General features: G+C 35.5%; 1 protein-coding gene across 3 annotated transcripts in view; it reads right to left on the reverse strand.

The window, feature by feature from the left end:
• The window catches only part of Fig4 (FIG4 phosphoinositide 5-phosphatase), a 105,348-nt gene that overhangs the window by 42,281 nt on the left and 37,993 nt on the right, over positions 1–25,074 (reverse strand). For all 3 annotated transcript variants that reach the window (XM_040283202.2, XM_040283201.2, XM_005330160.4), the window contains 6 exons: positions 20,669–20,802; positions 18,915–19,031; positions 16,892–16,937; positions 16,102–16,250; positions 14,558–14,724; positions 4,536–4,674 (listed from right to left, as the gene is read on the reverse strand). In XM_040283202.2, the coding sequence (XP_040139136.1) occupies positions 4,536–4,674; positions 14,558–14,724; positions 16,102–16,250; positions 16,892–16,937; positions 18,915–19,031; positions 20,669–20,802 (752 nt within the window). The remainder of the gene's footprint in view (positions 1–4,535; positions 4,675–14,557; positions 14,725–16,101; positions 16,251–16,891; positions 16,938–18,914; positions 19,032–20,668; positions 20,803–25,074) is intronic.

Raw genomic sequence — 25,074 nt, forward strand, 5'->3', positions numbered from 1 at the left:
ACTTCTATTCTGTGAGGATCTAACTTGGACAGAGGAGGAAAACAGACAGTATCAGATAGTACATGAAGAATTCCCTAAAGAATGATGCTTACAATTATCTTGCTTAGGAAAAAGAAGTAAATTCTAAAGAATGGGTTTTAGCTCAGAATGCACTATGTGGAGAAAAAGAATTAAGAGATAATCTTACATCAGTGATTTGAGACCAAACCATAAATTTTAAAAATATATTGCAAATTTTACTTCCCTATGTAATCTAAATCAAATCCAAGTCTCCTAAGTGAGTCTCAGAAGCAAAGAAGTCCAAGAGAAACACTTGCCTTGGGGAGGATGAGCTGAGAGGATGGAGGATGAGACACTTAAGACCACGACCAATCTTTTTTGCCTCAACTACCAGTCACATTTACTCAGAGGAAGAACACCTGCACCAGGACAGAAACCTGCTTTGGGACCAGAGATCAGAGAATGGGAGACTGCATTGGGTACTACTACCTTCTTTGCATACAATACCCCAAAAGTTAGATTCTTTTCTCTTTTTCATTCCCTAGTCTTAGGATTGTTAAATTCCATTGGATTGCTTAGGAAGGTTGGGGAGAATTTTAAACTATTATCTTTAGCCCCCTCAGCTAACTTGGGAACTCTCTGAAACTACACATAGAATCTTGAGCAAAGCGATCAATATTGTGATGTTTGAATAAGACAGAGAAGTATGGGCAGAGCAACTGTGTTAGGTGAACTTACAGCCATTTAAGCTATTCTAACCCCAAAGCACTAAACATTAGGTGGAGGACGTTATCTGGTGGAACAACACAGGTTTCTGCCACCTGGTTTTACTCAACATTTTTCATCCAGGACTTACATTGGGATCAAGATAACCAGTGAATTAAATCTAAAGAAGCTACAGAGTTAGAAGTATTTGTTAATAAAAAGGATGTACATTTAAATACTTTTTTGGAAGCAGGCAAAGCATACAGGAGCATGACAAGAATGGTGTAAATACAGCATGGCAACAGGACATGTTAAAAAGCCCTGGGCCAGCTGGCACAAATCTGACCCAACTCTGTTGTTGGATCCAGGTCTGCGCAACACAGTTTAAAAAGAACACTGACCCTCCTGGAATACACATAGAGGAGAGTGTTCCAAATGCTGGGGGACCTGAAACCACAGCATATGAGGAACAGGTAAGGAAACATGCTCTTTAATCTGAAGAAGTTCTTTTAAGAATGTATGAACTCATCTTCAAAAATTTAAAAGACTAGCAAGTGGATGAGGCAATCATCTTCTGAAGGTTTCCATAAACTGAACTAGGATTAGTAGGTAAGATTACAGGGAAGCTGATCTCAACACAAAGTGAAGAAAAACTGTGTAAGTGAACCAAAACATGTCCCTGCTGATGGACCCAGACTTGTTGAGCACAGGACAGATGACCTCTCCCTAGGGAGACAGGAGGAGAACTCACACAGCAGACAGTGGGTAGCAGATAGTGAACAAGGCCAGAAATCTCACAGTCAATGAAATACTAATGCTTAGTATCTAAAAAGAGCTTGTTGGCATTATAAACACTTAAATGGCATCTTAGCTGATGTTGACATATAGCCAAATTCAGAACAAAGTTTAAATAATTGATTCTGAGCAGATCAATACATCTGGGTACCACAGTTTAAAAAGAACAGTGGCACTGACTGAAATACATATAGAACAGAGTATTCCAAATGATGAAAGGACTTGAATTACAGCATATGAGGGACAGATAAAGAAACAGGGTGTATTTAATCTGGAAAAGTTACTTTGAGAATGTATGAATTCATGAATGCATTAATATATATTTGGGCTAAAAGAAGCAGTTACCTGGTTTAGATGAGTGATGGGCAGATTATTCCCATTTCCCTTATTATTCAATAAAATATTATTTCAGAATAACCAGTGGTAAACCCAATATGAAATACAGGATATCCATCAAGCTTGAGATATCAGGTGATGTATAATAAAGTATTTATTTATATTACATTATAAAAGTGATAAAATACTGCCCAAGTTACCAATTTTATGGGCATTGTGTATCATTTTTAGTAAGTGTTAAAAACTAAGGAATGAATATTCTTAAAGAATAACAACAAGACTAACATCTACTGGAGATACTGTGCATTTACATGATCTCATCTAATTCTCAGAGAAACAGAGTTAGACCAGTTAAATGACTTTACCCAAGATCACCCAGGCATTAATTGGAGGTAGGTGCTCCAGCCTGGCTGCTTCAGGACTGTGTTTATTATTCTGGGTCAGCCCCAGTGTTAAGCACTTTTCACATATTTTCTTATTTAAGCCTCAGAATGACCTTGTACAGTATGTAGAATGGTACCTCCATTTTACAGATGAGACAGTAAGGTTTTGAGAGGGGAAGTAACAGCTCTGAAGCAACACACTTGAAGAAATTCCAACTTGGCTCTACCTGAGCCTAAGCTTTGTGATCTTTTCCTGCCTCGGGTTGACCTGTTCATTTCTTTTGAGAATTATACTGGTTAAATTGTCAATACTCTATACAGATGGGTGATACTAGAAAGTCCAAAATAAAACACTGAAACTCATCATAGAGTATTTACAAGAACTGTTCACGAGCAGAGTCGACTGATAATCCCATAAAATAATCTTTGACATTCTAGAGAAAAAAAAAAAAAACAGGAGCCTGAATCAACTAAGTAAGCCATATTACCTACTTTTATTTTCAGTGGCAGGCTGGTAGTTGATTCTGCTAAATCATTGAATTAGCTAAATAATCTCAGCAAAGTTTCCTTTTTTAGAAAATGGGGATGTAACAGCAGCTTCCCTTTATTCCTGCACATAAGCTCCAAAACTGCCTTAGTTATGTAACTCAAGGCAAGGAAGTGCTTTAATTTATACTTGTAATATACAGTTTATTCTGCAGTAGAAAACTGAATTTTAGTTGTTCCCATGTTGTATTTAGTAGCTTCAATACTGGTAATGTAACATTTCATAAAATTAATCAAATTTACCTATGATTAATAATCATCAGCAAAACTACAAACAGATATTTACACTCATTTATCACCAAATAAACATAATTAATTTGAAAATTTTGTCAGAAAAAAATTAACAAACTAATTTATAAATAATAAGTTTAATAGAAAAACTAGCAGTGCCTCATTTATAGCAAAAGTAAGCTCAAGTATTAAGTTAGTTATCCAAATAATATATACTGATAGGAACAAATGTAAAAAAACTCTGAGACTTTCCTAATATTTTAAATATTTTTGAAGCAACACAGAATTTGGTACCAGATACAATATCAGCATTTGCTAATTCATCAGTTGTTTGTGGTCTGTATATACAATTAACACAGGCTTGGCAATGACCCCTACAGTATTTGAGAGGAATGAGGGCTATATTAAACTGATGCTGTGTGAGAAAAAAAAATAACTATGGAACAACTTGATATTTTTATAGCCCTCTGTGAGCAGAAGGGACCAAGCCCCAACCTCCTAAATGTTAAAAATTTTGCTCATATCGTAAGACTGATAATATCTACAAATGACTCCTCAGTTATAAATAACTATAAAGCTCTAATAAAAATTAATTAATTAAAAGAAAAGAGGAAAAAAACGGAGTTCTCATTAGGTCCTCACAATGACTCTGTGAGGTGTGTCCAGCCATTTATATCTATGATTAGGACAACACAGCTTAGAAAAAATCAAAGAACTAGTTCAAAGTCACATAACCAAAGAAATTCCAACTCAGCTCCCCGCCGCCGACCCTAAGGTTCACACTACAGGGACCATATTAAAGTGTTTCATTCACTTCTTTTGATAATATTAACATTAATTTAACTGCAACCAAATAACCTGTACTGGCAAAGGATTCTAGAGAGACAAATTGAGCAGTAGTGACAAGAGGAGTATTAACTGCCACTAGTATACCATTGCTCTAGATTCCTGTCTTTACCAGTGTCACCCAAAATTGGTTGTGTTTTTCTAGAAAAAAAAGAACATTGGCATTACAAACTAAATGCTACTAAGCTGCCATACTCGAAAAATCAACTGAGTCCTAGAGTTCTTAAGGGTTTCACATTTATAGGAAACATTAAAAAATGAGGTTGCTGGTTTGCTTTAGTGGAGCAACACTTAGGCTCAATCATGAAGTTGTAAAGCTTTATTGGTATCTTAGGGAACATGCAAAACATCAAAGGCTAGGCTGGGGATGGGGCTGGGGCTCAGTGGTAGAGTGCTCACCTAGCATGCGTGAGGCACTGGATTCGATCCTCAGCACCACATAAAAATAAAATAATAAAATAAAAATATTGTGCCCACCTAGAACTAAAAAATAAATATTAAAAAAAAAAAAACACCAATTGCTATCCACAAGTTCTCCCAGCTGACCATCAGGACACCAACAATACCAAAGTCATAGTAAAAATGTGGTTAGACTGACTACCTTTGTCCACGTAAAAATTTCTCATAGAAAACATCTCATATTCAAAATAACATCAAACATAAGTCCACATAAGAGACTAGAAAGAAAAATACCTTCTTCTTGTTGGTAGAAGTCTCATAGTATTTTTGTGATGCAAATAAAAATCTGTTGGGAGTTCCCAGAGATGAGGTTTTCCTTCATTGGGATGGAAAACTCCCAGGAAGAGATTAATGGAATCTTGTCTATCGGCATCTAAAAAGCAAAAACATGTATTTCAGAAAATCCATCATTGACATAGACAACTCAAGAGAATATCTTTTCAGAAGGATAGTAATTCCATAGAATAGATCCTTGAAAATAAAAGTAACATTTATATTCTAAACTTCATACCTTACACACAATCTAAAATAGTCACCCAGATTCTGAGAATTATAGTGATGTAGCCACGTCAATGTTTATAGCAGCTCAGTTCACAGTAGCTAAACAATGGAAACAACCTAAGTGCCCTTCAATAGATAAATGGATAAAAAAAAAAAATGTGGTCTATATATTCAATGGAATATTACTCAGCTTTAAAAAAGAATGAAATTATGGCATTTGCCAGTAAATGGATGGAGTTGGAGAATATCTTGCTAAGCTAAATAAGCCAATCCCCAAAACCCAAAGGCTGAATGTTTTCTCTGATATGCAGATGCTAATTCACAATAAGGGGGAAGTGGCGCTAGGGAAGAATAGTTACTTTATATTAGATATTGAAGATTGAAGGATGGGGAGGGGATATGGGGATAGGAAGGATGATAGTAGAATAAAACAGACATTATTACCTTACATACATATAAACTGCATGACCAATGTGATCCTAAAATATATACAATCAGAAAAATGAGAAATTATACCCCAGTTATTTATGGTATATCAAAGTACATAAATGCATTTTACTATCATGTGCAACTACTTAAAACAAACTTTAAAAATGTAAAAATCTTATGTTTCCTTTTCCTCATAATAAAGAGGATAGCAAATATAAACTACTTCTTGAATACTGAAAGACTTTTTGGAGTCTTTAAGAATTGCCAAAACACCTTAGAAAGTGATTTTATTTTTAAAATGAAAACAACCTCACCATTTGTTAGTTTAACTAAAGTAAATACCCTTTTTATTGTTATGGTTTGGATGTGAGGTGTCTCCCAAAAGCTTATGTATGAGACAGTGCAAGAAGGATTATAGGAGAAATAATTGGGTTATGAGAGCCTCAACACAATCAGTGAATTAATCCCCTGATGGGATTAACTGAGTGGTGGCTGAAGGCGGATAGGGTGTGGCTGGAGGTGGTAAATCCCTGGGGGTGTGCCTTTGGGGTATATATTTTGTATCTGGAGAGGGAAGTGTCTTTCTCTCTCTTTCTGTCTCTCTCTCTCTCTCTCCTTCCAGATCATGACGTGAACTGCTTCTCTCCCTCATACTCTTCACCATTTTGTTCTGCCTCACCTGGAACCCAGAAGAATGGAGCTGGCTATCTATGGACTAAGAGTTCTGAAACTGTAAGCCCCTAAATAAACTTTTCCTCCCCTAAAATTGTTTTGGTCAGGTCTTTTAGTCCTAGCAATGAAAAAGCTGACTAAGGCATTTACTTTATTATAAAGAAAGCAGAGTTGTCAGAGACAAACAAAATGACCCAATTCCTACCCACGTTCTGTGGCACAACCTTGAATGAGTCAGTTGCATAGTTTCCACTTTTAATAGTTGAGAAGATATTCTCTCTGGCTTTAACAGATACAGTGTTTACAACATTTTCTGTCCCCCACACCTATTAGCCTGCCCCATTCTCTTTTGTGGCTGATAATGAAGGCAGCAAGGACACATGAATAACAGCCTCATTCTAACTATTCAACACTCCAAAATTATCTTTCCAAACTATTCTATGTGCTAATAAAACTGACTCTACTATGTCCCATTTCTTCTTCCTTTTTCTGATTGTATTTTGGTATAAATGATAATTAACATTGAAGCAGTCTCAGGAACCACCCTTCCCATTCTACACTTTCTCCTCCCTGTATCCTTTAATCATTCCCCTCATTTCCTTCTTTGCATTCTTGTCTCAGAGCCCTGTCTCTTTGAGTTTGTGGCAGAGATCCACAATACACATAATAACCTCTTTCCAAAAATGAGTTTAGGACTAAAAGATAGCACAGTAGAAATGACTATTTGGGGAACACAATAATATTATAAAATCAATTTTCTTCCAACAGCTACAGCAAACATATACATCTGAAATTAGCACTGGGTTATTTGATCATTTCAGCAAAAGCAATGAATGAAATATGGTAGATCAAACATGTATTCCTGATATTAGTATTTTGACAGGAAGCATTCCATTAAAACAGCACTTAGTTTCAGGCTAAAAGTAATATATAATAGGAATGTGTTTATACGCTGAATATATCCGCAGCCTTTTTTCCACTTGTTGAGAGAAAATATCAAGGATTAGATGATACAGACATTACTGTCCCAATTTGTATCTCTTTACACAATGCAAAAGTAAACATACTGCTCTTATAGTAATTACATTCGTTATGCTTCTTGAATAGCCTTAATGGCACTTAATAGCTCATTCCATGTAGTGCCTCAAAATATCTTAATACTATTTAGAGACGCTTTTCATTTTTTAGCCATGTTTTTAAGGAATGTCTTTCATCCTTCAAACGTAATAGCATCTTCCTTTAAATTTTAGCAAGTATGGAAAATTGAAGATTTTACAATATCCAAAAAAGGATATTCCTTCAAAACATCATAATGATTTCTTGAAAGCATTGCTATTGTTCTAACTTAAAATATACGGATGAGGTTATGGTCACCAGGAAGATGTAGGACTTTGGATATGGACAAGAGCCTAAACAGTGCTCTATAGCTGCGTAACAACAGGGCAAAATGATTCCCTACCATTACACCCAATCATGCTTTAAAGGCAAAAAGACCATGAACTATTTGAATGCCATTCAAAAGTTAAGCACTAACTTCATTATTAACTATATTTAAATAAATCAGATGTGAATGTAATAATTTTTATTGGCCAAAAAATTTATTTTGGAACTAAAATATTTGTTATTCTAATATTAAGTTTGTGATAAAATAGTATCTGATGTCATTTAAGAGAAGAAAATACTATTCAATAAATGTTACTTATTTAACTATTAAAGAAAGGGAACAATATAGTTAGATCCCTATTTACATCATATATTGAAATAAATACTATTTAAATGTAAGAAAGACAGATTAACCTCCTAGTAGAAAAATAGGTATGTGAATTCTAAAAAGAAACAGAAATAGCTAATGAACATACAAAAATCCAACTTCACTAATTATCACATAAGTGCAAATTAAAATATTTTCTATTGACAAATCCTTTACAAAATGAGCTCTCCCATTTTAATGCTTTTCTGATGGAAGTATTAGATGTTTGATCCTTCTGAAAGGCAATTTGGCCATATACATGTATATAAAAACTCTAAAAAATATTTGTACCTTCTGATTGAAAAAAATATGCTTCCAGAATTTTCATAAAATATTTAAAATATGTAAAAAGCATATATTCAAAAAGATGTTTATTTAGAAGAACTCTAGAGATACAATAACAAATAGTATAGCATGATGCTTCCAAAGACTAGAGAACTATAAGGTTACTAAAAAGTCCCATTGTAGAATAATATTTAAGACTATAAAGATTTTTCACATCATCTAAAAGAGTAAAAGCATATTAAAATTACACATATAATAAAACTAGAAAAATAATGTTCTTCTAGAGAGGAACAAGTGGCTTCCTCCGAAAGGTGCAGATTATACGATTTATTTGTGAGCTACTCTGTACTCTCTAGAATTAACATGTATTACTTTAACAACTGAAAAAATAATTCATTAATTCAAGAACCTACCATATCCCTCACTGGGAATATAAGGTTGACAAGAACCTGGCTCTTAGGGACTTACAATATTTTATAAGAAACAAAGTACATGTATGCAAATAATGGACAAGGTACTTTCAGAAGATGTAAATTCAATGAAGAAAATTAAACAATGACATGATATGAGAGAAGACGGGAATACTTAGATTGGGCAGTTAGGGAAAAGGGAGGAGGCTGAAGTGTTAAAGAACATTTGAACTATAAGGATATAAAGGAGGTGGTCACACAGAGCTCCAAAGGCTGTGCCTGGCAGAAGGACAAACAACTGCAAAGGTCTGATGGAGGAAAAAGCTAAGCAGGGGCTGGGGCTGGGGCTGAGTGGTAGAGCGCTTGGCCAGCATGCACGAGGCACTGGGTTCAATCCTCAGCACCACATAAATGTAAAATAAAGATGTTGTGTCCACCTAAAACTAAAAAAATAAATCTTAAAAAATAAAAGCTAAGCAGCTCCAGAAACAGAAAGGGCACAAAGGCCAGAGGGTAATGGGAACAGGAAAGCACAGAATATTAGATACTGATGCAGCCAAATTACTCGAGGTCTTAGAGATCGTGGAGAAGAATTTGATTTCAAATGCAATGGAAACCCTGAAAGATTTTTTTAAAGGGCAGTTTGATAGGATCTGATTTAACTTAAAAATCATCACTCTGGCTGCTATAAAGAGCTTGGTTGGAAGAGAAGAAGCAGAGCTGAATCACAAGGGACTGCAGCTGTCCAGAAAGAGGTGTGGTTACATGGATGAGTGTGGAAGCAGTAGGGGTGAAAACAGTGGAAGGATTTGGGATATATTTTGGAGGAAGAGTCAACAAGATCTGCTGACACAGTGAATTATGGAGAAGGGTGGCTAATGAGGAAAATAAGAAATTCAAGGGTGAAAATTGAAAATTTCAATTCTAAATTGAATTTCAATTTCTGAATTGAAAATGGGTGTTGGGGTAGGAAAAAAAACAGAATAAAACAGGTTAAAGAGAGACAAGTTTTTCTGTCTCAGAAATGATAAGCTTGAGTGAGATTATTATTAGAGATCTCTGATATGAACAAATTTGGTCCCTTTGCTCCCCAGTGTCATACCTATTACTATTTTATATTATGTGGCAAAAGGGACTTTGCAGATGTAACTAAAGTTACTGATCAACAAATTCAAGATAGAGAAATTACCTTGGACTATCTGGGTGAGCTCAGTATAAGAACATGAATCCTTTCAAGGCAGGAAAAGAAGGTAGAAGGGGAAGGTTGAGAGATTTGAAGCACAAATGGATTTGATATACCAGTGCTGGCTTTAAAACTGATCAAGCCACAAGTCAAAAAATGCAGGCAGCAGTAAGGAACCGAGAGTGACTCCCAGCCAACTGCCAGTGAGAACATGAAACATCAGTCCCACAACTGTATGGAAATCTGCCAACAACTTGAATAAGCTGCCAAGCCTCCAGATTAGAGCCCAGGTTAACTGACATGTGGATATTACTTCCATTTAATTTTGTTTCGTTTGACTTCAGCATTGTGAGATTCTAAGCATAAAGCACAGCTGAGTAGTTACTGAGATTCTAAGCAGAAAACACAGCCCAGTCACTATGGGAAACGAATACAATATTCATCAAGACAGGCAGTCAGGTGAGTCTAGAGTTCATCAAGAAGTCAAAGTCAGAGATACAAATCTGAGTGCCAAATGCATGGTGTGTAAAAACTGAAATGAAATGCCCTAGGATAAAAATTTAGAAAGAGAGGAGAGGAGGAGGGTTTAGAAACAGCAGAAATCAACAGAGGCTGAGAGAGAGAGAGAGATCACAAAAGAAGTTATAAGAAAGAGGGCTTGGTCGGCATGATACAAGTTGTTGAATGGTTGAGTAAGATGGAGACAGAAAGATAACCAACACATATAACATTGGGAAATTGTTGGTAACCTCACTAAGTAGGGTTTCAGTGTCTTAACAGGGTAGATGCCAAATAGGTCAGATAGAGAAAGCAGGAAACAGTTATGTATACAACTCTTTCAAGAGGTTTTGCTCAGGAGAGCAGAGAACTAGGATTGCAGCTGAAGGGAGATAGAGATGGAAGCTTGGGTGGAAAACACTAAGGTGTGCTTTTACAATAATGGAAGTGATACAGTAGAGAGGGAGAAACTGACGGTGCATGGCAAGGAGTGTATATTTTAGGAGAAAGCAAGAGGCAGAGAGGTGCTTCAAACTACAGCAGAGAGCTTGGCTTAACATGGGGCAGGGACAGCAGAGGCACTGTAACACAATGTAAGACAGAAACCCTGAGTGCAAATACAAACAACCTCTGCATATGGTGATTTAAAAAAAAAAAAAGCAGCTCCCTTCCAATGATCTTTATTTTTTTCATTGAAGTATGAAACAAGGTCAGTAGCTGATATTTGTGTTGTTGGTTTGAGAAAAGAGAACAGCATGAAATGGTTCTTTGGAGAGTGAGAGAAGGACCATCCTGGGGAAATGTAGCAGTATTGTCAGGCTGTTCTGAGTGTTCTTTGGAGAACTACAGTCAGTTTAAACTACAAATGATGACATGCAACTTTCCTCTTGTCATGTTTAACCACTTTGGTTATAGGAAAGGTAAAGAGAGTTGGGTTTTAACCAGAGTTAGCAATGTCATTTACAGTGTTATTGAAACACTTTTCCAATTGTTTTCTTTCTGTCAGTTCAGCTTATTCACTAAAATTTGCTGTTCAAAGGATGACCTCAGAAGGTTATCTCATGATTCCTGATAAATTAAAATATTCTCAGCATGTTCCCCTGCATGCCTCTCTATCAGTGATAAGCAGAAAGGGAAAGAAATTATTGCAGCATCTCAGAGTACCTAATAATGCGGGGAAACCAGTTCAGTATACTACTACCCTCTGTGATCACTTCTCTCTGTGCATGGTGAACCCGAAAATGTTCACCCTGTGAGCTTTTTCTTTATTTTATAAAATCTCTGAAGAAAAATGATTTCCCTACACACACACACACACACACACACGCACACACACACACACACACACACGAACCTACTACATTTAAATTACACACACAGGGTACATATATGTATGTATATATCTTATTAACTGCTACAGGTATCCAACTGTTTTTTTTTCTTATTGTAGTATTTAAATTCAACAAGCTTTAGCAAGAAAATCCAGGCTTACAAAATTTGAGTGTATAAAAAAAATTAGAAAGAGCTTAACAAAGACCTTAAGGGAATGAAAAGCTCTTGGTAACATCTAAGAGGAATCCTAGAGACCTGTGCTTTCCAGGAAAGGGATCCTCCAACTGCCAAACATGCTAGTAAGTGAAGCCTAAATAACAGGTTTGTTTGTTTTTTGAGACAGGGTCTCACCATAATACCCATGAACTCTTGGGCTCAAGCAATCCTCTTGCCTCAGCCTACGGAGAATCTAGGACTACAGGTGCATGTCACAGCACCTAGATTTAAGAACCTTATTTAAAATCAGCTTGAAAGAGGGTCAGATGAGTTTCCCACATAGCATGCATCTATGCAAACCAAGGGTAAAATTCTTGTCATCTAATTTCATTATTCCAGTTTCTTAATCAGTATTTTTCTGCCCACCCCAGAGGTATAACATGAGAACAGTAAGTTTTACAAAGTTATCTGGAGTACTTTAAAGAAAATTGTTCTATATTATCATCTTTATATAATACCTACTATAATTTTAAAATAAGTTGTACACCCCAATGACACCATGCTTCTTAAAATAAAAAGCCTGTTTTAGCCATATTATTCATGATACCTTTCATAATAGTTCATCTTTCAGTTGTGCATAATTTTGCCTTACCTTTCCATACATGCACATTACATTCTTGTGACCACCATTATCTTTCAATATCATGCCTTTCTTTTTAAATAATTATAGTTATACATTCATTCTGTCTCCTAGTCTTATTACAAAGTCTTGGTCCTTAGGCTTCAATAATGATTCCTATTACAAGAGCAATAATGACAGGAGGGGGTAGAAGAGTGGATGCTCTTTCCATAGGGGCAGTTCCAAACTTCTTCAGGGTGACACACATCTAGAGATATGTACTTTGAGGCACATGACTTATAATTATAATCCTTCATCTTCCTCACAACTTTTATATGTTCAATTGTGTCTCCTAAAAAGATATGTTTTAGTCCTAACCTCAAATTCTTGTGACTAGGACCTTATTTGGAAAGAAGATATTTGCAGATAAAACCAATTTAAGATGCAATTGCATTAGAGTACAGCAGGCCCTTAATTCTCACGAGAGGAGAAAAGAGACACCGAAAATTCTATGAAGACATGGACACAAGGGGAGAATGCCATGGGACAATGGATGGAAATGTTGTTGCTGCAAGTCAAGCAACACCAAGGATTTCTGGAAACCAACAGAAGCTGGAAAGAAGCAAGTAAGGATTATCCCTTATGGTTTTCACAGGGAGCACTGCCCTGCTGACACTTTGATTTTAAATTTCTAGGACTCCAGAACTGTGAAACAATAAATTTCTCATTTCAAGTCATTGGTTGGTATTATTTTGTTACCACAGCATTCAGAAACCGATTCAGCTTCCCCTTCAGTATGTGTGGGACCTGTGATTGACTCCCAATTAATGGGATGCTGAAGAAATGTAATTCCCATAATTACACTACCTCAGATTTACCTCCCTCTTCCTTAACAGCTGTGAAAAGGCAAATAGCTATAAGTCCTACAACCACAGGAACTATAAGGAACTGAATTCTGCCAGCAAACACACAAGCTGGGAAGCAGATCCTTTCCTAGTTAAGCCTTCAGATGAGGGGCCTGCCTGACCGACATTTTTGCTGCCATCTTGTGAGATCTGAAGCAGTGACCCAGCTAAGTTGTACCTGGACTTTTAGATCCAAAGAAACTATAAGATAATGACTATGTGCTATTTTAAGATGCTGTGTGTAGTAATTTGTTACATAGCATAGAAAACTAATACACACTAGCAGGAGTACAGCAAACTGACTTTCATTCACTCTGAATCTAGAAAATGTTGAAAGCCAACCATTTTGTGGATACTTTTATAGTTGCTTCTGAGGCTCCCACAACTAGAGATTCTTACAATTCCTTTGGTGTAGGCACATACATCTTTTTTTTTTTTTTTTAATAAGGCAGTTTCTTGCAACTCTTTCCTTGGTATCCTAGATTTTCAGTATTGACTTTCTACTTCTTGCTGCTAGGATCTCCCTGTTTCTCAAGGAGTCTTCCTGGCTAGGACCCAGGCCAACCACATGCTGACTGCCTCCTTCATGAGGATCAAATTTGGGTGCCAAAAAACACTCAAGTATTCTTTGGCCCAACCGACTCTAAAAGTGCAGGAAGTTTGCAACATGGCAGCAATCTCCTCAGCCCATCCCTTTGCTACAGATTTGCTGTGCAGCAGCCTGAGGCCAACATGTAGGGTCCTTCCAAAGGCTGGACACCATATCAGGCTCATCCAGAGTCCTGTTGAAGCTCCTATCTTACTTCACTTGAAGAAGTGGGGATGGGTGACCATCACTGCAGGCAACAGTTCACTCCAAAGAACTTCTTTACTGAAGATGATTACTTCTTTAATCTTCTTCCCAAATTCACTGAACTTTTTTTTTTATCCTTAATTTAGTTTTAGGGTTTAAGAATCATGAAATTGATCATTGAGCACTTTAAAAATTCTGCACATGGGGATTTGTCTCACAGTTACTTTGTCGGATATCTATTTTATTGACAATGCCATTGGAATGGAAACAGAAATAGTACCATTACAACAATCTGTTACACTTAGAATTCACAAGGCATAAAAGAAGTATAACTTAATGAGTTTAATTTAATGCTAATGTTACTATATATTTCTAGTTGACATTTTAATAAATTAGTAATATTTACATTCTTATCCAACTATCAAGACTTTGAACCCTCCATTAAAAAACAATTCAACATCCTCAAAATAACATATATATAGTGCAAGAAGAAATATAGAAGGAGACAGAAGCCAAGGAATCAAAGTATGTTGCACTCCTTAAGAATTCAAATGGGTGCCAAAAGGCAAAAGTGCTCTTCTCATTCATTTATTGGACAAATACTTATTAAATGCCTTCAAAGGGATAAATTCTGTTTTACTTAAATTTTTAAATACTTAACTTTATTTACCAATAGCTTTTTTTAAAGTACATGTATTAGAAATACCATTACTTCAGAATTACCTGAAAAAGCATTGCTGTAATATCTAGAGAGAGTTTGCATGATGTCTTTTGAGTGCTGGGTCCACGGTGCAATCTTTCTGTAGGTTTTTACCCGATGAACAAGTTGAGAACCACCATACTGAAGGGACAGGGTATCACCATGATCTTCATAGAGTTCTTCAAATAACCTAAGCAAAAGAAAAACTCACATTAAAGAATTTTACCAAAATTATTGCACAAGTTATTCACTTAGCCCTAGACTCAGAACAAGTCTTTACATTATGAATTCTTCTAAGCCTTTTCCTTCAAATAAACACTTAAATTTTGAAAATAAAAACGCATGCAAAATGTATTATATTTTATATTTTATAATGACACTTCAATATGCATTAAAGTCACAGAAAACACTATAAAGAAATCAAAAACATAATCCATCAAAATCATATCAGCTGATTCTAATCTTATTAAATGACTCAACATTCTGCAGTCTGCCAGATCAGTTATTCTCCCATGACAATATTTTGTTCCCTCTGAATTGCTTTTGAAAAAAAAATTCTCTTGTTGCATACAATATCTTACTCTATCCAGGATTGCATAATAAAATATCATAACCCAGGTGGCTTATAAACAATAAACACTTATTTCTCACAGTTCTGGAGGCTGGGAAGTCCAAGATAAACCTACTGGCAGAATCAGTGTCTGGTAAAGCCCCACTTTTAGCTCACAGATGGTGCCATTTTGCTGGGTCCTCACATGACAGAAGGCAAGCTAGTTAGTTCTCTGTGGTCTCTTTAAAAAGGATACTTATCCCAAAGATGAGGTTCCAGCTTCAGATTTATTTAATCACTTCCCAAAGCCTCCATTTCCTAATACAATCACTTTGGTGGTGAGAATTTTAATATAAGAATTTGAGGGAGACACAAATACTCTGACTGTAGCAGAGAGATAAACCACATTCTTGGAAATATATACATGATTGAAATTTATATTTCTTCAAGTGTCTGTTAATATTTTCAGTGCAGTGATATCTGTGGATATGGCCATGTGTAAGCTGATTATTTTCCTAAGCTATGAAAATCTCAGATGACCAGAGATAGCTGTCATTTTATTTTTTTAAAGAATATTTCATGTAATGTTACAGAGCCAATGGACAGTGAAGAAACAGTAATATTTAATGAAGAATTAAATCTTTTATCCATCTCATATTTTTAGATCAAAATGTATGAAGGCCTAGTACTTTTTATTTTATTATTGATGTCTGGATTTGTTTTTAACAACCCACTAGTTTGTCCAAGCACTGCAGATTAACACACACACACACACACACACACACACACACACACACAAGTGTTTATTGATAATTAACATAAGCCAAAAAAAATCCCATGGCAATAATATACAGGTCTTTAAGTAAAAATATTAATTGCAGAATTAATTTGAATATTGTCTTCTAGCAACACAATCTTTGAGATACCGAAAGTAGAAAATAGCTCATAAAAATCCTCATTGTTAATCAGGTTTGCTTTCTATCACTGTCCTTTAAATGACAAAAAACCAGGACTTACCTAACTGCGTCTGTATCAAACTGTAGATTAGGTTTGTCAATCAATCCCAAAGAAAACAGCTGATAAGCCAGAGCACATTTTCCTACCATGAACTGTGCTGTATTGGTGCGATCTAAACAATCCACACAGTTGGTTCGAAGGATGCCAGTCTACAAAGAAATATTTTAAGATTTTCAATCATTATTCAGTCACCAAAACTACTTCCATACTACATGAGATTTCTTTTCTTAAAGAAGCAGAAGAAAGGTTGTAAGCAATTGTGTGTCTTGGACAAATATTAATCATTCAGTTAAGTTAAAGGTTAAAATAATGAAGAATATTTTTTAAAAGAGGTAATGCTATATTTGCTGCTCAGTAACTATGTTTTTAACAGCATCATTAAACTTAGTCTGTATCAGTTAGTAAATGTGGCCTTTTCCCTGATATATCTCCTTTATTGTACAAAAGAAACAGTCAGTGGTTGAAGCCATATCATTCTTAAAGCAGAGTTAACGGTATAGTGTAACTGGCTTATTTTCTAAAGTCATTCCAATTTAATCTTCTCACATTCTTGTTTGTGTTTCTATTTCCAATAATAAAACTTAGTACGTAGAAAAATTCATAAGCCACATTATTTCAGTTGCATATACTTCTATGAGTTTTAAACACTATCAGCAAGGCTTTAAAAGTCATTCTCAAAAGATTAATAATTCTGCATTAAATAAGAGTCTCTCTCTCTGTGACTGCTTACAGAAAACACTAAACACTGTAGATACACATTCTATTCATTATGAATATATATCATCCATACCTGTAGGCGACCAGTGGAAATTACACATCCTCCTAGTTCATTCCACCTGTGTTTAAAAATAAATGCTTTAATTTTTTTTCCCCAGAGATGGGTAGAGATTGAACCCAGGGAGTGCCTCAATCACTCTAAGCATGTGCTCTACTACTAAACTATCCCTCCAGTCCTCTAGTTCTTAAGAAAATTTAATAGTATAATGTTTATTTATTTTTTTTAAGCTTTTTGTTAAGAATCACAGAATGAAAGTAATAGAGCTGAAGGCATCTGGAAAATCAGCTGATTCTGTGTATTCTCATTCTTTCAAGTAAGTACATATGCAAATAACTAAGGTGGACTACTCACCATATTCCCCCCAAAGAGAGCCCAAGAAAGGGCATCTTAGCTTATCCCAGTGCCCCACACTTTGGCATTCTGTCCCCCATGTTCAACTAAAGTCTCCCTGCTTTCATTTATGCCTATTTCCTGTGTGATTTTACAGACATGCATAATTGTACAGCATTTTTCTAGTAAAAGCTTTTAGGTCCTCGCCTTCTCCATTCAACATTATCTCTACAAGCTTTTCTTTATGAAAATTTTGTTTCATTCCAATGGAGTTATTTTTTTGTTTGTTTTTACACACTTCCTTTTAAAATACTTGTTTTTTCTCCCCCCACCACAAAATAGTGGATACAAGGGAATGTGTTTTGTTAGGAAATACCGTATCATATTAGTACTTGAGTTATTTAAAAGAAGGTATTGGGTAGGAAAGAGCTAGGTCTGCTACCCTTAGAAAGGGCTGCTCAAAAGGTTGGCTCCTGCCAGGTGCCATGGTACATGCCTATAATTCCAGTGGCACAAGAGGATCACAAGTTTGAAGCCAGTCTCAAAAACTCAGTGAAGCTCTAAACATATTAATGAAACCCTATCTCAAAATAAAAAAATATATAAAGAGCTGGGGTTGTAGCTTAGTGATAAAGTGCCCCTGGGTTCAATCCCCAATGCCAAAATAAATAAATAAACAAAACAGCCTGGCTGGTATCTGGACCTTGGATTTTAGGAGGGTCCCCACCATTCCAAGAACTACTAAGAGTGGCTCGTCATTCCTAAACTATTTATAGGAACAATATGACTTTTGATGAACACCTTCTTTCCTTCTGGGAGTCTGTGTGACCAGTCTCTAGTAAGAAACCTCAAGTTTCTAACAAGCTTCCCTAGTAGATAACTTTTTACATATACTGTCACAATTTATTTCTGGGGGTATGAAGTGTGTTCTATGTGACTACACTGCAAGCTTGTGTCTGATTTCCTTTGGATTTTGTCCCTTGAACTTTTTTCCTTTGCTAATTTTAATTTGTATCCTTTTACCATAATAAATTATAATCAGGGTACAACATATTGTCTGAGTTCTCCTAGTGAATCACTGAATAGTCACAGGGAACCTTATCACAGATGCCCTAAAATTGCAACTATAACAAATGCAAACAATAACAAAAGAACTACTTCCAAAGATACATACAAAGTAGTTGGGTTTGGGGTTTTTGTTGTTTGACTACTGTAGTTAATTATGTTAACTGAAAATAAAATGCCGAAAGTATATAATATTGGTTCCTTAAAAGATAAATAAGGCATGATCTTTGGTCTGATGAAGCTAATAAACTAGTAATGAAGACATATCTGTGAGCTAATAACTATAATCTGATGATAAATACTATTTTCAGAAAAGCATTAGTATTTAATCTATCAGAAACACTTCTGTTCCTATTAAATACTGAATAACAAAATTCACTACTGAAAATTTTACTTTACAGAAATGTTTTATGTACTGTTTATTCCATAAAGCAATAAATAAGACCCTGTGGCTTCTACCTCAAGGTTTATAACAAAGGAGTTCCCAGGCTCACAGTGAACACTTAGTACACAGTCCTGTGAGCAGCTTGCCTCCACAAAGGACTAAATTCACCCATCTAGTACAAACTGTTCATATTTAGAATATTTTTATCCATAAGAACAAAAATCTTAATTTAATTTTTTAAAATACCACACATACTTTTCATCTGGCCGCAAAATGCTACAGTAAGAATCGGGGCGGTTGACAAAGAAACCAGTTTTTTTCACCACGCTTTCTGCAATCACATTCAACCGATCAAGAACATTGCACAGCTTGCTGCAGAGGAAAAAAAAATTGAGAAAAGTAAAAACCCAAGTTCTAATATATATTAAATATATATAATATACCCTTATATATTTAATGTATATTCATATACCTAAAGTAAATCAAGTCTATAGTAAAGATATTCATGGAATTAATTTTTTAAATCTCTTGGGTTATAGTTAATAGTAACACAAATAATTAATGTCAGTAATATAGTGTATATTCAATAACTAATAATATTTAATGCAAAAGAGACCTGAAGGACTTGTAACTTTGAATCAACTATTGGCATTCCTTAATTTTGGCACAGGCCATCCCTACAAGAGCCTTTCACATCTCAAGAGTTATAGTCCATATGCATTCATGAAATGACTGTGTCAAGAGCATAATGCATAGTGCAGGTAGCAGGCGAAGAAAAAATTGAAAAATAAATTAATAAGAATAACAACTGTAATCAACTTATACTTTGGGAAAGGCTATACATGTGTGTGTATGTACATATGTGTACTTGTGTGCACCTAACTACACAAAATAATTCAGAAAAAAGTACAATAAATACAAAACAAATGAATAACATTAAAAAATAAAGCCTTAAAATAAACCTAGTACTTATGTGATACATGTAAATGAGTAAAATATAATATAAATTTAATAAAAGAAAGTTCTTTGAGTGAGAAGAGTTTTGAATCCAATCTTCCAAGATAAAAGAAGGGATATTATGGTTTAGATGTGAGGAGTCCCCAAAAGCTCCTATATTAATGCAGAAGGTGAATGATCGATTATAAGAGCTGTGACCTGATCAATCCATTCTAGTTTGAATGGACTTACTGTAGGTAGGCAGGTAGGGCTTAACCAGGGTCATGCCCTGAAGAATTCATTGTCTCTGTAGCCCATTCCCCACTCTGCTTCTTGGCTACCAGTCACCAGGAGGTGAACAGAGCTTCTCCACCATATCCTTCTGCCATGATGTTTTGCCTCACCTCGAGACCAGAGCAATGGAGTTGGCCCTTAATGGACTAAGCCTCTGAAACTCTAAGTTCAAATAAAATTTTCCTCCTCTAAGTTGTTCTTGTCAGGTATTTTGGTCACAGCAACAAACATCTAACTAACACAGTGGGGAAAGCACTCCATGGAGGTCAGGCAGTAGGAACAAAGGCTCAGGGTTGGAAGCTTGGCTGCTATATTTGGGGAACATAAAGATTAGGCTTTCTGGAATAGAATAGCCCTGGAATAAGTAAACAGTTACTATATTCTGGAACCAACCTTTTGATGAGGCTTTAACATTACACTAAAGAGTGTGGATTTACTATAAATAGTCTGGAGTTCCCACAGTCTAAAACAAGTGAGACAGTCTAAAAATGGTGTTGGAGCAAATAGTGAGTTAGAATGAGATGGAAAAAAAGGGAAACTAACGTCTTTAAGGGATAGTAGAGATATTCTGAAATGACCTGATACTTCAAACAATTTGCAAATAGTATAAATGGTAGGAAAAAAGAGAGTTTGGTCAATTGGTTTAAGCACTCAAAACCACCACTCAGCAGGTTCATGAAGGAAGAGTAATATGTACTTTTCCATAGAGTTTAGCTTGCTGCTATTTGTTACTCCAAGAAAAGGAAAATATCAAAACCAGACATATGAGTATTATTCACCTTTTGGTATACTTGGCCATATCCCAAGGAATATAGACAATAGTGTGCTCAGGAGGCAAAAACTGATTAAGGTAGGTCACAGCGGCAACAAGTTCTTCACTCAGAATTCTTTCATGTTTTCTTTTCTCTCGTTCCTTTGTCAAAAAAAAATAATAATATGTTTTTTTAAAAAGTATGGTTTGGGATGTGGTTCAGGTAGAGGACTTTCCTAACATGAGTAAGGCCCAGGGTTTGATCCCCAGCATTACAAAAGAAAAAGAAAAAAGGGGGCGGGGTGGGGGGGAAAGCCTATAAAAAATTAAACATGTCAGCATTATAGTTACCTTAAATCAAAGGATGATTTTAAACATTTTTACTTCTCAATTAAAGTAAGACCAAAAGCTCAAGTTTTAAATATGCTGACATGAAACCTATCTACTAAATAAAAAAATAATATAAATTCAAAAAAACAAATTCTTCACTGAATTAGAGTCAACAGACAATGAACTTGAAGAGCCATGGGGATCAAGTTTCTCCTTACTAACCTCCCCACAGCCTCAAGAAACCCAGTTTACCCATCACAGGCCTGGCCCTCAGGCTCCACAACCCATTCCAGTATAGATAGTCACTCAAGAACCAGAAGAGAACCCCCAATTCCATCCAGCTGAGGACAAGAGGGAAATCAACTGGGTCTGGATGGACAATCCCCAAACTGCCAAAGCAGAGAGTACTTTCCCAGCCTTCACATGCTTTTAAATTTGACTCATAAATACTGGGTGAAATAGCCAAGATAGGCACTTTCTTCCTCTTCCTTTTACACTGTGGCAGAATGACTAAAGCTGAGATGCTGTCTCTTGCCTGCAGTATCTCCTTAGATATCACTTTGCCTTTAATCCAAGGGGGAAAATTCTTTATTGATTGGCTCTGTAGTTAGAATGCTGGTCTGCTACTTACTCCCCTTGGAACTGTGAATTTCCCTTTGTCTCTATTTTTTCATATGTAAAATGGGGTAATAACAGCATCTCCCTTAATATATTAGTGTGAAGTTTAAATGCAACAAAAAGCAGTTCTTATAAGAATAGTGGGTACATGGTATAATTAGCTGATTTTATTGTTCTCCTGATCTTAGAAACAAAGAAAAAATTCCGTAATAGTGACACTGAAAAAGTGTCAGAGCACTATTGCTGGCATCAAACTAGTTCTGTGTTGCTTTCAATCATGGAGATTACTTTCCAATTGCCATGAATTTAATTAGATAACCACTGTGGAAACAAAAACAGTATCTATTTCACACTGATAAACAAATCAAATGGACAAATTAGACAAGAACCAAAAACAGTGTTAAATCAGTTTAGGATGCAAGTCTACTTAGCTTATTTTTTTTATCTGAGAAAATTAAATTACATATCTGGAATATTTCTCAAAAGTATTTTAAACCAAACGAGGTAAACAAAAACTTTCAAAATTCTTATATCAAAGCTGCCATTTTATGATATAGAAAGATTATCTAATCAACCTTTAGTCATCTCTATGTAAAGAATCTTCTTTATGCACAGTATATAGTGGGTTAGTGTTAATGGGTTGTTTAATCAGTCTTCTTAGGGTCACAGAACTCTTTAACCACCAAATGAAAACTTCACATCTACAAGTCATTTCAAGGGTTCAGAGATAATGACCATCAGTGGTCTTCAGGTTAAAAACCTCTGATTTACAGCTTATATGTACTCTCAGGTTAACTTCCTACTGCTACCCAGGAGCCATATTGAAGGCACATGGATGGCTGAAAAATGTCTTTCAATCAGTGCCTCAAATTTCCACAACTAGGGAGAAGTTTACTACACAGGGTAAGAGAAAAGAAATTAAAAAAATATATATGTCAATTTAGTAACTTCATATAATGGTAGAATAGACTTAACATCCCTCAGTATCATCCTATACGCATATGCATAAATTCTTTGACTCTTGAATCACAAGGTAATAAAATCTCCTTCTAAGTGAACAAAATAAAAATCCTCTTTGTTTCTATGTAAAATAACCAATGACAAAAATCAGAATTTTTTCTATGCCATGAAAGAGCAACTTAATCTTTAAGTTATTCTCTAGTTAATCTCTAGTTATTGCCAGGATTTTTATTACCATGCAACAATTTTTTTAAGTATAATTTAAAAATCCACTGGCTGGCTTTAAGTATTCAAAAATAAATATAGACATGAGAAATCTTGGAAGGAATAAAACCAAGAAAAAACCTGAATAAACCTACTAGCTTCATTAGCTTTTTAGCTACTTGCTTTTATTATCAATTTCAGAGGTCACATAGCTAAGCAGTATATTCCCATTAGCTTTGCTACAAATAACACTTCTGACATATGTTGATGGTGGTAATGGCTGCCTAAGCTGTTTTTCAGGAGCTTAGGGGCCCTTTTATCTATCACAAACCAGTAGAAACCAACTGTGCAAGTGTCCCATGAGTGACCTTTGACATCAGGGGGCCAAAAATCCATCCTCTCGGCATGCTAACTGCCATTTTCTGAACACGAATCCTATGAAGATACTTGAAGTTTGGTTCTGTTTAGTGTAGAACACTGTTTATTTCACATTTCCTTACTTTCATCACCTGTCCTCATGCTTTAAGACTATCCTGTTTCTTTATCCCATAAATACTCCTAAACTCTATGACGAGGCAGATTTGAGAAAAGATTGCCTACCTCCACATGACTGACCACTTCATAAATAAACTCTCTATTTGGCAAAACTTCTTGTTTCAGTGATTGGCATACTGTGGGGTGGGCAAAACGGGCCTAGTTCAGTAGCAGGCATAGTCTCCAATAATATATATGTTATAATTTAATTCTTTTTGAATATGCATAGTTAATAGAGAATTATTTCAAGCACTTTAGACTTGAATTTCCATTTAACCAGAGCATTTCAACCATACCATAAGGATGCTGTAAGATAGGAACAAGATCCTAATTTAGGTCTAGGTTTATATACCAATAATGCTTTGTAACTCACTGCTTGAGCAATAACTTCTTCCTCTAATAATAATGTCTTATTTTCTATACATTTATTGGAAAAGTATTCAGGATCATTTTTATTATTAAAGTTTTCCTACTTTAATTTTTCAATTATGCATAATATAGCTACTATTCAATACTAGCTAAGGTTATAGATTATCCAGTTATTACCTTATATTATTCTGAGTTGACAAGGAGAGAAACATCAATATGAAAACTCCAAATTAATGTAAATAAATATCTAGAAAATGGCATATTTAATACCTGAATGGTTTATTTTACAAATTCAATATCTGGAAGGATGTGATTATTAAATCAAAGAGGAAGAAGCAAATTAAGCTGACTGCCTCATTGTCACCCTCCTCTCCCAATCCCTGCACTTGTCATTTATGGGTCATATGCTCTTGGTCACACACACACACACACTTTGAGCTCACGCATCTGGTTATAATGTACAGTTTATTCCTGGGAACTACCTTTTCCTCTGCCCCAAGCTTTGCTCCATCCTACTTGACTTTGAGTACCTCTAATTTTGCTTACACTCCAATTAGATCCCCATTTCCACATGTTAGATCATGTCATCATCACAGGTAACTGCTCTGCCTTCAACATTTCTTATCCAAAACCTCTTTTATTCTCAAATGATTTTGCTTTAAATGCTCCACCTAATAAGGACCTCAATCTACCAAAAATTCCACTTTCTCTAGCAGTCCTCATTTTTATGTCCCCTCCTTTATCCAGCTCAGCTTTTATGGTCCACTTCAATCATATAATTTGTCAATAATCCAAAATGCCTTTGATCCTGTTTTTTTAGGTCAGACCTATCTGGAAAAACTAAATGAACACAATTACCTACCACTTTTATCTATTCTTATACACATACACATGCCCTGCTGGGAAAACAGGAAGCAATAGTAAAAAAAAAAAAAAAAAAAAAAAGTTCCATTTAAGAAATCACTGCCAACTTGATAGTGGCTCTTAGTACTGCCTGAATGTTTCTAGTCAACTTACACTCCCACAAACACAAAGCTTTTAAACCTTTTCCACTATGCTCAAACCTCCAATCTCATCAGATGACCTTTCCTCCTACCTTAAAGAGAAATTAAGACTGTCAGAGGGAGCAGGCAAGTACACGTGCATACATGTGCACACGCAACACATGCACACACAATACATGCCCTTGTTCTCCAAGATGAATGTTATTCTCTTTCATCTTGACCTAGTTAATGCCTCTTCCTTCAGACTGAGGCTGACTCATCACATCTTCAGGAAAGACTCCTTTTCCTTGATGAGCACTCATGGCATAATTTATCCCATACTGGTACCTCTGCATTACTTCACCATCCCCTCCATGAGCTCCATAACAGCAGGAACTGTTTCTATGGCTGCCTTGTCACACAGGAAATCCTCATA

Source organism: Ictidomys tridecemlineatus, chromosome 8, assembly GCF_052094955.1.
Source record: "Ictidomys tridecemlineatus isolate mIctTri1 chromosome 8, mIctTri1.hap1, whole genome shotgun sequence".
Taxonomy (NCBI): domain Eukaryota; kingdom Metazoa; phylum Chordata; class Mammalia; order Rodentia; family Sciuridae; genus Ictidomys; species Ictidomys tridecemlineatus.